The sequence below is a fragment of the Artibeus jamaicensis genome, unplaced genomic scaffold (assembly GCF_021234435.1).
Source record: "Artibeus jamaicensis isolate MK-2021 breed Jamaican fruit bat unplaced genomic scaffold, CSHL_Jam_final contig_373, whole genome shotgun sequence".
Lineage (NCBI taxonomy): Eukaryota > Metazoa > Chordata > Mammalia > Chiroptera > Phyllostomidae > Artibeus > Artibeus jamaicensis.
In genome coordinates this window covers 668,035-680,297 of record NW_026521807.1, presented here as the reverse complement: position 1 = coordinate 680,297, position 12,263 = coordinate 668,035, and the positions used below count along the sequence as shown (strand labels likewise).

General features: G+C 40.5%; 1 protein-coding gene across 1 annotated transcript in view; it reads right to left on the bottom strand.

Moving 5' to 3' along the window:
* ANKDD1B (ankyrin repeat and death domain containing 1B) overlaps window positions 1–11,430 on the bottom strand; it is a 52,000-nt gene extending 40,570 nt beyond the window's left edge. The window contains 4 exon segments of the mRNA XM_053664449.1: window positions 2,315–2,410; window positions 5,155–5,258; window positions 10,855–11,193; window positions 11,286–11,430. Coding sequence (XP_053520424.1) covers window positions 2,315–2,410; window positions 5,155–5,258; window positions 10,855–11,193; window positions 11,286–11,430 — 684 coding nt within the window.
* Window positions 11,431–12,263: the final 833 nt, after the last annotated feature.

Genomic DNA, 12,263 nt, shown 5'->3' with positions numbered 1-12,263 from the left:
TTACGCAAATCATTCTTAAATATAACTCCAATATCCAGATTCATTTAAAAAATATAAGTAAATTGTACCTCACCAAAATTAAAAGCTTCTGCTCTGAAGTACACTAAAAAGCTACAGGATGCCAGGATATATTTGCAAATGACATATCTGATAAAAGATTTGTATCCAAAATACATAAATAATTCTCAAACTCAATAAGACAACTAAATTTTTTAAAAATATTCAAAAGATTTGAATAGATACACCACCAAAAAAGACATGCAAAGGGTAAATTCTACAAAAAAGACATCAATATGCCATTAAGGAAATGTATATTAAACCACAATGAGAAGCCCATACAAAGCTGTTAGAATGGCTAAAACTAAGGAAAAAAGTGACAATCCCAAATGCTAATGAGAAGGTGGCACAGCTGGAGCTCTGCCGTGTTGCTGGTGGGAATGAAAATGGAACAGCGACTCTGGAAAACTGTCCGGCAGCTTCTTGTACACAGCTCACTGTATGATCCAGTCATCTCACTTCTCGGTATTTACACTGGAGAAATGAACTTATGCACGCACAAATACCTGTACGTGGGTGCTTATAGAAGCTTCATTTGTGACAGTCAAAAAACAGAAACAACTCTCATGTCGTTTAACTGGTAGAATGGATCATTAAACTGTAGTACATCCACATATTGGAATGCTATTCAGGAATAAAAGGGAGGCATTAGTGATACAGACAACATAAGTGAAGCTCAGACACGTTTTGCTGAGTGAAAGAAACCAGTGTGAAAAGTGATATACACTATGCAATATCATTTATATGGCATTTTCAAAAGGGAAAAATTATAGCAATGTAGAAGAGGCAAATCATTGCCAGGGATAGGGAGGGTTTGACTACAAGCCCAACATGAGGGAATTTTCTGGTTAATGCAGTTTTTGTGGATTTTGGTTGGTTTACTGGTTACATGAATCTATAAATGTGTTAAAATTCATAGCACTGTATGCCAGAGAGTGTTAATCGTAAGTATGTTAATTGAAAAATTAAAGTAAAGTAAAAAGTTATTGTATCAGGGTTTCAATGTCAGAATAATAGATTCTTGGCAATCAGGTCTATGACCAAAGCATCTTTTGTACGCTAATGTTAAAAAATAATCAACCTAAGAAACATGTTCCTTCAGTACCATTACGATAATACAACTTATTACACTTACAACATTGGAGTGCCTTTGGTGCTGATTTTTAAAAAGGGGTAGTTCTTTGTTCTGATTCTGTTATGGATCAATCTACTTGCCCACCAATACCAGAGCAATAAAACAGACAGAGAGGGGTGTACTCTGCTTGTGAAACAGAGAAATTCTCATCATTATCAAGTCTAGACCACGTCTATAATTGCCAACAAAACTAACAAAATGACCAATTGGTTTGAACTGACTTCATTCATTTATCTTCCAAAGACTTACTAAGCAAATACTGAATCCACGCCCTGTAAGACATGTAGGTACAGCAATGCCAAGTCTTACCCTCCAAAGAGTCATTTCGGAGAGGAAATAGAATAGCTCTGTGGGAATCTGCTGAATGGTTTATCTTTAAGAACCATGGTCCATTGAATTAACCAAAAACCAAGCCTATCATCTCTTTCTGCAACTAGAAGTGATAAGCATGATGTTGGATTTCTCCATCCCAAGTGGTTTCCTTGTGCCATTAGTAAAGTATTAAAAAAAAAGTAGGCGGAAAATCCTCAGGATGTGGGCTGATGTATCACTGGCTAATGGTATGGTCTCTGGAATCAGTTAAGCCAGGTTCAAATCCTGCTTCTACCCTTTCTTAGATGTAATTTTTGGGGTAAGATATTTAACCTCTCTGTGTCTCAGGTTCCTTGTCTGTAACTTGGGTATTAATTCTCTTCCAAGGTTGAGGGGCTAAACGTTAAAGTCCTAAGACAGATGTCTAGTATATACTATATGTTTAAAAAGTCTATTTATTTATCAGAGTTCACAGGGCAAAGTCCCCGAGGCCAGTTAGCTTCTGTCTGCCATTGCTCCAAGTTACATTCTGGGCAATCATCTTATTCTTATAAATGCATGCCACTGACAATCAGGTCAGCATGGGAAAATAAGTAAAAGCCAAAGTCCTATAGGTAATGGGTAAAGAATTTAGTCACCAAAAACAAGGAGCACGCAATACATATATTCTCAGAGAGACCTTTCTGAAATGAATACTTCCAATGGAAATATTTTATGTATATGTGAAGAAAAGGTGACCAAAGTGACTAGATTTCCCCATACATTCGTTCAGTTCCAATCCATTTTACCAAAGGAGGAAGACTTTACATTATCGGCAACATCCACCCTGGCCTTGTGATTAAGCAAAAAATCCACTGCAGATAAATGACTTGCCCGCACTGCAAAGTGCAAGGCTGTGCGGTTCATCTGAGGAAACAGAACTTGTGTTTTCAATCATCTGGTTGTTCTTTAGCCTTTTTAAAGTTCCTGTTTCTTGAATGATCACAGTTTTCTACCAGGTGCTTGTATTTTTTATTATTTATCCACTCTGTATTCCTGTCTTTGAAAGTAGTAAGAATTGGGTCTAGCATAATCTTGCCTTCATTTATTACTAGATAATATCAGAGAATTTGGCAATCCACCAAAGGCTATGCCCCAAGCTGACATCCACTGAACAACCTATCATTGCTTGTAACAATATAATGGATTTCAATTAGGGAGCAAAAGTTGTATTTTCCCCCATATACAGTCATTAAGAATGATACTGTATTTTTTAGACCATAAGACACGCCTAAGTTTTAGAGGAGGAAAATAGGAATAAAAATTTTGAAGCAAAAAATGCGTTAAAATATTTAATAACATAAATAACATAATATTTCATCAATGTAAATGTAAACAGAATTCAACAGCAGCATTAACAACCATTATTCCCCCCAAATTTGGGTGGGGGTCAGAGGAAGGGTGTGTCTTATAGTCCAAAACTATGGTGAATATTTTCTGGTTAGAATATATTGATAATGTTATAATAAAATTTTTCCTACATTTATATATATGTATAGTTTTTTTCTTCTGTAATTTTTTGAACTGCGAATTTTACTGAAGCAAACAAATTGCTTCTGAAAGGAAGGGAGGAGGACAGGAGAATGAAACAGACACAGAAAAAGAAAGCTATGAATGTCTTTTGCGTCAAAGGAAAGCCACCAGGTGTTCTAGAGACGTCCAGAGTCAGTCCGATGCATTCCAAACGCATTGTTTTGATGTTTTGCTTATAAGTAAAATTCATGTCATATTTCCCATAATCTAGACACTGCTTTTGTTTCCAACAAAGGTGCCTGGGCATGGATTTACCAATCTTTGTTTCACATAAATAATTTATTGCAAAAATATGAGAAATGTTGAAATTAAATATTTGACTTCCTTGGTAGCTAAACTGGTGATAAACTAAGTTTGACAAAACATTAGTTATCTTGGCATTGTCTGCAATTAGAGCTATATTCTATTATGTCAAATTTGGGCTTACACAATTCCCCACTACCTTTATTTATTTATTTTTCCCACTACCTTTATTTTGAATAAAAATGCAAGCCAAAGCAACATCCAAGATAATTCAGTAAAATCACCTGCATTTTTTTTTATCTCTATCAACACAGATTTCAAGGAACATCACAAGTAACCATGTGAATAATTTGCTGTTAACAGGCCTAAGAGGTGGTATTAGAAAGTATAACACAATTCATCAGTAGTTTATAATAACTTGCCATACTGAATGTAAGTTAAAGCGGTCTAAGTTGCACTGCTTCTCCAAGTACTTTTATATAAAAATATGGTTTAAAATATCAAGAACTTGTATAACCAAAAAATGGTTATAAAAGTATCCTGAAGAATGTATTTCCTGCTACTTGGAAAAATGATTATTGCTTTACTTTTTCAACCATCGATCTAAATAATAGCTTCAAAAGTCCTTGCTTAGTTTTTACTTTCTCTTTCTTCCTTGATTCCTTGATGTTCTTGTTTGTTACTAAAATTGTTATGCTGCAAAATTTGCTATTTTTCTACTCTTTCCAGGATGTCTATAGACAATGAATACTATATACACCCATAACACATCAGAGATACATGCACACATGCACATAATATAAACATAGACACATAGATTCCCACATGTGCATAAACACATACTTCTTCAAATACACACATGAACAACTGCTAAACATCCTTCTACTGCATATGATGCAAGACTTCAGTTTCTATGACCTCACCGCCTGGGACAGATTCAGGTTTTGTGGAACTTGAAGTTTATACACTTTAGGGAGCCCTCTTTAACACCAGAGTCAGGAAACAATAGATTGTAGTTAAAATTTCCCACTTTTTCAGATTTTACAAAGTCATACAACTATGAGAACATAATCCTAGAACCCTTCAAGTGCCTTGGAAGAGGGCTATATAAGGAGGGGCCCTAAAACTTCTCTTCCATTTAGCATTGCATCTACCTCTGCCACTACTACCTCGAACCACTCCACAAATTGTCCTACACAACTGACACAGCCCAGCCAGTTCACTTGAATGAGCTCTGCTTTGAGGGGCTGTCAGGAAATCCCCTCAAAACCAAGCCAGAGGAAATTCATATTCTAGCAGTGGGCTTCTCCTGCCAAGTCGAGCACGTGAAAAACAACTAAGCCAGATTTCCAAAGAGGCCCCATTGTCCAACTTGCAGATGCATTTTCAAAAGCAGTAGAATGAAAACACATATTCTCCTTTAGATTTTAAATTTGGAAGAACCAACCACAAAGGACATAACTGGAGAGAAAACAACCCAGATTGTGTAGCAAAAGATGTTCTGCCTTCCCAGGATGTAGGAGCCAAAGTCATCCACAGGTCGTAAACTAGGACCGAGTCCAGGCCCTGAACCTTGACAGCTGGCTTTACTGCCCACCCACAGACTTTGCACAGATGTGCCTAAAGACCCATGCACTTCCCCTCTGTTAAGATAAATTAAAATGCTAGGAGCCTATTGCACCTTTAGCATAAACACTCAAGTTACCAACAAAAGAGATCTGCCTTACCTCATCCAGCACAATCATTTTTATTTTTATTTTTATTATATTTGGTTGACCTGTGTAACTCAAACCACACTTAGAGCAGTCACTGTCACATGTGTGACTTCCACTCACATTGTTCACAGCATTAATGTTAACCTTCTTTTCAAACAGCTTCTCCATAAGATCCAAATTATTGCTTTTAGCAGTATTCTGGAAGCTTCTCTCACTTGGCAATACTGAAAGACAGCAAGCAAGCAAGCATGACTGAGAGAATTTATGGGGAACGAATAAAAAGCAAACATCGTTTGGTAAACCTTTTAACTCTAAAAACTTGAATCAACAACCTTGAGCCTTTCTCATTTTACCATTCTGAACAAGAAAACTCTGCTTCGATATTTTATAAGCTGTGTTGTTACGATTCCACTTTCTCCTCGCTCTATAAGTGTTTTCACATACTTAAAAATATTCCTGGTCCCAAACAAAACATTATTCCCGGGGACCACCCCGAAGTCAGTAATGCAGTCTCTGGCTCCAGGAGATTGTAGGGTGGCCAAGGACTTCCCAGGGGACGTTGTTTGTAAAATGTTTGTATAAGATTAGACAGGGAGGAGCCTGAATGCTCCATACAGAGATAAAATTGTTGTCTGCAGAACCCTGTACAGATGCCAGGCCTGCTGAAACAAAACTTTAAAACGTAGCACATCACATAAATATATACAAAGTCTAAAAGGGATGAACGTGTTTTATTCTCATTTATATGAAAGGAGATAAAAGTAGATCCACAATTATTATAAACATTATATATCACACACACACACACACATTCAGATGGCAGGTTTCATTACCTAGCAGAGAGAAGATTGAGATTCATTTATTTACTGTCATGTGGGGGGGGGGATAGAGGGCTCACAGGGGACAACCTCAACACTAGAGGATAAAGTCAGAATTGGAACAATGTGAAATCAACAATAGACCATCTCCAAAAAGAAAGGAACCAAAGAGAGGTTTTATGGATATGTTCCTGAGTAGTTTCCCTAGTATCTGCCAAAGACTCTTCAGAATACCATGAAGTCCAGTCGAAGACCAGGGGGCACCTTCATTCTTCCTATCCTAGGTCTCTTTTTTCCTTTCTACCAGTCCTACTATTACCACTCTGTGACTTCAATGTCCACAGAGATGAGTAATCCAACTCCTTAGTTTCTCAGCTCCCTGACTCCCCTGCCTCTAATAATCTATCTGACCTCAGCCATCCAATTTCAGGGTCATATTATTGGCCTGATCACCCTCAAAAAACTACACTACCTCTGACATCTTCAAGAATCCCATTCCCTGAACACCACCTCATCCATTCAGCTCCAGTTCCTCCAGTCCAGAAATTCTACAACCTCATCAAGTCCCCCAATCTACTGTTCTCCCACCGTTTCATATTCATCCCTCATGTCCTTACTTCCCTCCTTACCCAGTTTCGATCCCACCTACCTCTGAAATCACTTCTGTGTAAACACCTTTCCCTCCCTCACCATGTTGGTCAGAATCCTAATTCTGAGGTTAAGACCAACTGCTATTTCCTGCACTTTTGTACTTTGACACCTAAATGATTCTGGAGAAAAGCACACTGCCATGCTGTGGTAGACACTGCTAGTGTTCATCAAAATCTGGTTCTTCTCCTATCCTTCCTGAACACACGATGAGTACACATCTGAGCCTACGTGCAGTTGGGTGAGGTAAGTCCAGTGAACTGAGGGCAGAGGTGATGGTGTGTCACTATGGGGCTAAGTCAGTGAAAAGCCTGTGTCACCTTCCAGGTCTTTCTTGCCCTGTCTTGTCAACCCTGAAAGCTATGTGTTTAAATGTAGGGATGTTATGACTATATTGCCTCCCCTCAAAATCATATTTTGAAGTAAATCCTAAACCCCAGAACCTCAAAATGTGACTATTTGGAGATAGGTTCTTCACAGAGGTAATCAAGTAAAAATGAGGTCATTAGGATAGGCCCTAATCCAAGATGACCAGTATCCTTATAAGAGAAGGAGTTTCGATATAGACACAGCAGAGGACGGCTGACTATGTGAAGGCAGAGGAAGAAGAGGAACATCTACATGCCAAGGACAGTCCTCAGAAGAAACTAGCCCTGCTGACATCTTGATCTTGGACTTTGAGCCTCAAGAACTATGAGATAAATTTTGTTGTTTAAGCTACCTAGTCTGTGGAAGTTTGTTATGGCAGCCCTGGCAGATGACTGCAGGTTACAAGGCGGTGGCACCTCCATCAGCATGGTATTGGGAGACAATCCTCCACGGGTCTCTTGCATTTCTGCACATCATGCAAGCAGAATCACTGACTGCTTTGTTCTGGACTGTCTTCCCAAGGATTCTGTGCAGTGAACTTCATTGGAAGAGAGAGATAATGTCTTCCTCTGAGCAAAAGGCAGCTTTGCTGACAACCTAAAAAAAAATAGTGAGAGCCCTGGCTGGCACAGTTCAGTGGACTGAGCACAGGCCTTCGAACCAAAAGGCTACTGGTTCAATTCCCAGTCAGGACACATGCCTGGGTTGCAGGCCAGGTCCCCCGTCGGGGGCAACCACACACTGACGTTTCTCTCCCTCTCTTTCTCCCTTCCTTCCCCTGTGTCCAAAAATAAGTAAGTAAAATCTTTAAAAAATAGTGAGAGTAAGGCATCCTTACTGCCCATTACAAAAGATGTGGGTTTCCTAAGTCAAGAGCCTCCTGTAACACAACTCACAGCACGTGCAGGTCAGTATTATTTTATAATACTTGGGGCTCTTTGCATCTCACTGTGGGAACTGGGGCTTCAATAAAACTGACACTTATGCTGGCGCTCTGGCTACTGCTTCTGCTGTGAGTAATAACATCCTTTGTATCCAGAAGTGTCTGCCAGCATCTACGATACCATGGTAGGCTAACTTGGTAGCCTGCAAGAAGAGTAAAATCTCAGACTTTTTACAGTTCTTGACATGTGGGGTCCTGAGAGTCTAGGTAAAGCAGACGCCCTCCCGACCCATGTAAGATGTGTTGTATGAGCAAGAAATAGATCTTTACCCAGGGGTTCAGGGGTTATTTGTTACTGCAGGGAAAGCTAGTCTATCCTGACTGACACACGTACTAACAAGCAACAGGTAACAAAGATACTCCTACATTTTTACCCACTACTTTCAAGGAATCTTGAAAGTATCTTTTGGAATCTTTTGGAATTAGGAATTTTTTTATCTCTGTACAGCAGTCCTACCACATTTCCCTAGGCTTCCATTCTCCAAAACTTCATGCCTTTTTCTTTCTCTTCGAATATCCTAATCTATTAATTTACCTTATTGGCCACCATTACCATCCCTTAATTCTCAGTTTATAATAGTGCATGGAGAAAGTATAAGCAATCAGATGGGAATTCCCACATCTTCTCACCAGTAAGTCTACCCACGTATGCACATTTACACCATACCCTCTGCGTGTTTTACTGTTACAGTCAGTGAAGATCCCTGTGCCCCACCAAGGCCAGGCCCTTCCACTTGGGCTCTGGGTCATGCCCCTTCTTACCAGTCATTTCATGTATCAGTTTCCTAGAAATTATCTGCTTGCTCCTCTGCATCATTTAATCATTCACTTCAAAATACCCAGCAGCAATGTTATATATACCTCCAATGTAAAAAAAAAAACAAAACCTGTCTCTTAATTTCACATTGCTTTCCAACTGCCACTCCATATCTCAATCTCCTGTTACCCCCAAGCTTGTAAGTGTTCTATAATTTCTGATTCTACTTCCACACCTCACAGTCTTATCTCAACTCATGTTAATTAAACATTGTTCTCATCATTCTACTGAAATTGCTCTTGTCAGGTCAAGATTGAGATTTGTGAAAATACACTCATCACTTCTCTGTCGTGTGCGGCAGATTTGACACAGAGGATGGCACTTCCCTTGTAACATGTTCTTCTCCAGGCTTCTGTTAGACCACCTATTGCTTCCAAGTCTCTTTTACTGGCTCTTCTCTACTTGCTCTCCAAATGCTGGAGCACCCTAGGGTTTTTATAAAACGACAACCTCATGGAGTAGGCATTAACACTCCCATCTCACAGATAAGGAACTGAGACTGGGAGGGGAGGAGGTGAAACCACTTGCTCATGTCTTTTTTTTTTTTTTTTAATTTATTTATTTGAGAGAGAGAGGAAGGGTGAGAGAGAGACAGGGAGAGAGACGATTTGTTGTTCCACTTATTTATACATTGATTGGTTGATTCTTGTATGTGCCCTGACCAGGGACTGACCCTGCAACCTTGGGATATCAGGACAACACTCTAACCAGCTGAACTACTTGGCCAGGGCCTGGTCCTTTGATTTTTTTAAGATTTTACTTTAATTCTCACCAGAGGATACATTTACTGATTTTAGAGAGAGAAGAAGGGAAAGAGGGAGAAAAAACATCAATTGATTTGCCCCCCCACACACACCCCGGCCAAGGATGGAAGCTGCAGCGTAGTTACATGCTCTGACCAGGAATCGAACTGAGAAACTTTTGGAGTATAGGAGGATGTTCCAACCGAGTTACCTGACCAGGGTTGGCTTACTAATTTTTGACGAAGGTTTGAAGGCTTTGACAATGGAGAAAGGACAATTATTTCAATAAAATGTATGTGAATAACTGGACATCCAAATCAAACAAAATATACCAATCTTGATGTAAATTTGAGACTCATACAACAATTAACTGAAAATGGATAATAGATGTAAATGTAAAACACAGGAGGAAAATTTCATTGGCTGGGGTTGGGCGAACAGTTCTTGGACACAAGAACAACAGCATGACCATAAAACAATGATAAACTGGGCTTCATCAAAAGTTAAAACTTTGTTCTGTGAAAAGTACTATTAAGAGAATAAAAAGACAAGCTGAAGGAATATACTGGCAAGTCACACATCTGGCAAATGAACTATATTCAGAATATACAAAGAACTCTGGAAAGCCAACAGGAAAACAAATAGGAAAAAAGACTTCAATGGACCAAGGAGGAACATTCTCAATTTTTGGAAACTCAACAGCCTGCCTCGGTTTATAATATAAATGTATTCCTGAGGCATAGTTGATCCGTTCCATGCTTTAAAAACCTAAGTACAGAAACATTAAGTGACTTATTGAAAGTCATACTGTTGCAGGAAAATGAAGCAACCAGACACCGAGGGTTTCTGGAGTACGAGGTTTTATTAACATGCACAGACTCAGAGGAGTCAGTCTCCAAATTCTGAGCCCTGAACAAAGGATTCTTGGGGTTTTTATAGTTTCCAGGGTCTTCTTGTCTACGTAGCAAAGCGGGATACAGAAGCGGAGTGCGGAAGTTAGTTCTAGCTATGGGGCAGAAGCAGAGTACAAAGGCAAATTTGAAGGTCAGTTTTTAACAGCAGGGGTGTTAATCTCAGTCCTAGCTAATGCACTGTTTACTTATCCTAGACAGCCCCATCATTCTCCCCAGGGCGCCTGGGGCCTGGGCAAGTAAAGGTTAAACAGAGGTTCTTCAAAGTTTCCCGTATCAATACAATAAATCAATAGGTGAGTCAGGATAAGAGATAAGAACACATAAAACTCCTATTTGTAAAAAGGCTTAATCATTCCTACCAGCTTCCTCTTCCTTATGAGGGCAGAGTAACACTTCCCAACCCTCCCACAGGGCAGGTTTAACCCGGAGTAAAAGCACCTGGGCAACGTCGTCCCAGACCTGGGTGGGGGTGGACTCCGCAGTGAGCGTGGCCCGCCGCCGGGCCCAGCGCCTCCGCCCGCATCCCCTCCCCGGCTCCGCCCCGCCAGGTTCCGCGCTGGGGACTCACTGAGCTCTGGTCCCACTGCCGCCGCCTCTGGAGGCCCCTCCTGCTTGGGGACACCGGACCGGCCTCTCGGGTCTCGCCGACTCCCTTTCCCTCGGGCCGGCGGCGGGGGTCGCTCCGAGCCCCGCGGTTCCCCGCAGCGCGCCCGCCGGGAGGCCCGCCCTCGGGCGTGGCGGCGCGCGGCAGGGCCCGGTTTCACCTGCAGTAAAACGCGCCGAGGAGACGCCCAGCTCCCACCGCCGCGGCTCTGCGTACAGTTTTGCAGAACTGTGGAGGCTGGACTTGAACCAGTGCTGCTGGACTTCAACAGGAAACCATTTCTACGTGGGCTTCCAGCATTTTCTTTGAAATAAAGTACACTCTCAATTTCTTCTCCGCAGGTGTCAACCTTGGTGTCCCATTTTGATGCAGCTGTAACTTACGGGACTTCTCACCTTGGGTATTATCGCTTTCGTCGTTATAAAATAAAGAACTGAGGAAATACAGCAATCTATTCTGGCCAGTCACGGGCCTCCTAAAATTCTGATCACGTGCAAGACAAGTAGAATATGGAGGGTCGACCAGGATCTCTGCCCTCATCCCACAGTGCGTACAATGGACTACAACAAAATAAAATAAGTCTGGGGGAAGTTTTGCATATTCTAGGAGGGAAAAATTTGAGAGACCTCATAATAGAAGTAGGTTTGACCCCAGAACTGACGTACCCTTTTTATGTGTACACACGGGCACACACGGATAAAAGTGCTATTAGGGAAGCATGGTCTATAAAATGCACAAGATGGTCAAGAAGGGAAAAAAAACTGATGAAAGTTGAGAAATGAATTAGAAGGCCAGAGATTAAGCACCTGATATAAAGGTCTGACAAAAGGAGTGGAAAGTAGATCTTTTTCAAGAGGCCACACCAGGGTAGACAGAATTCAACAGCAGATAAGGGGTTAGCAGAGGTGGTGTTTGTATGTGTGTGTAATGTATGTTTATCTATGTATACATATGTATGTATGTATGAGTTTGAAATTATAATAAACTTAAGATACTGAAGCTGGAAGGAGAGGGTTGGCACCATTTGCTTCTCAATTATCTTGTCTCCCTGAGACTGGTGTGATCAGCAACAAGGAGATACCATCACAAAAGAGCTCACACTTGTAAGGGGGGTAGTTCAACAGTATGGTTTGCTTAATAAATTGAATCATGTTTCCAATTCTCACCCTACCGTCTGAGTTTTTCTTGAACTGTTAATCCAATTGTATATTTCAAAGAGAAGTGATTATCCTTTAATTGTACAGCAAAAGAAAAATTTGTGCTCCAGGGAAACAAACACCACCTTTCTGAAGTTCACCAAAATCCTTGCAGGTATGTTTAAACATATCACTGCTGTTAAATGGAGCATTGCTTTAAAAAAAAAAATCAGCACC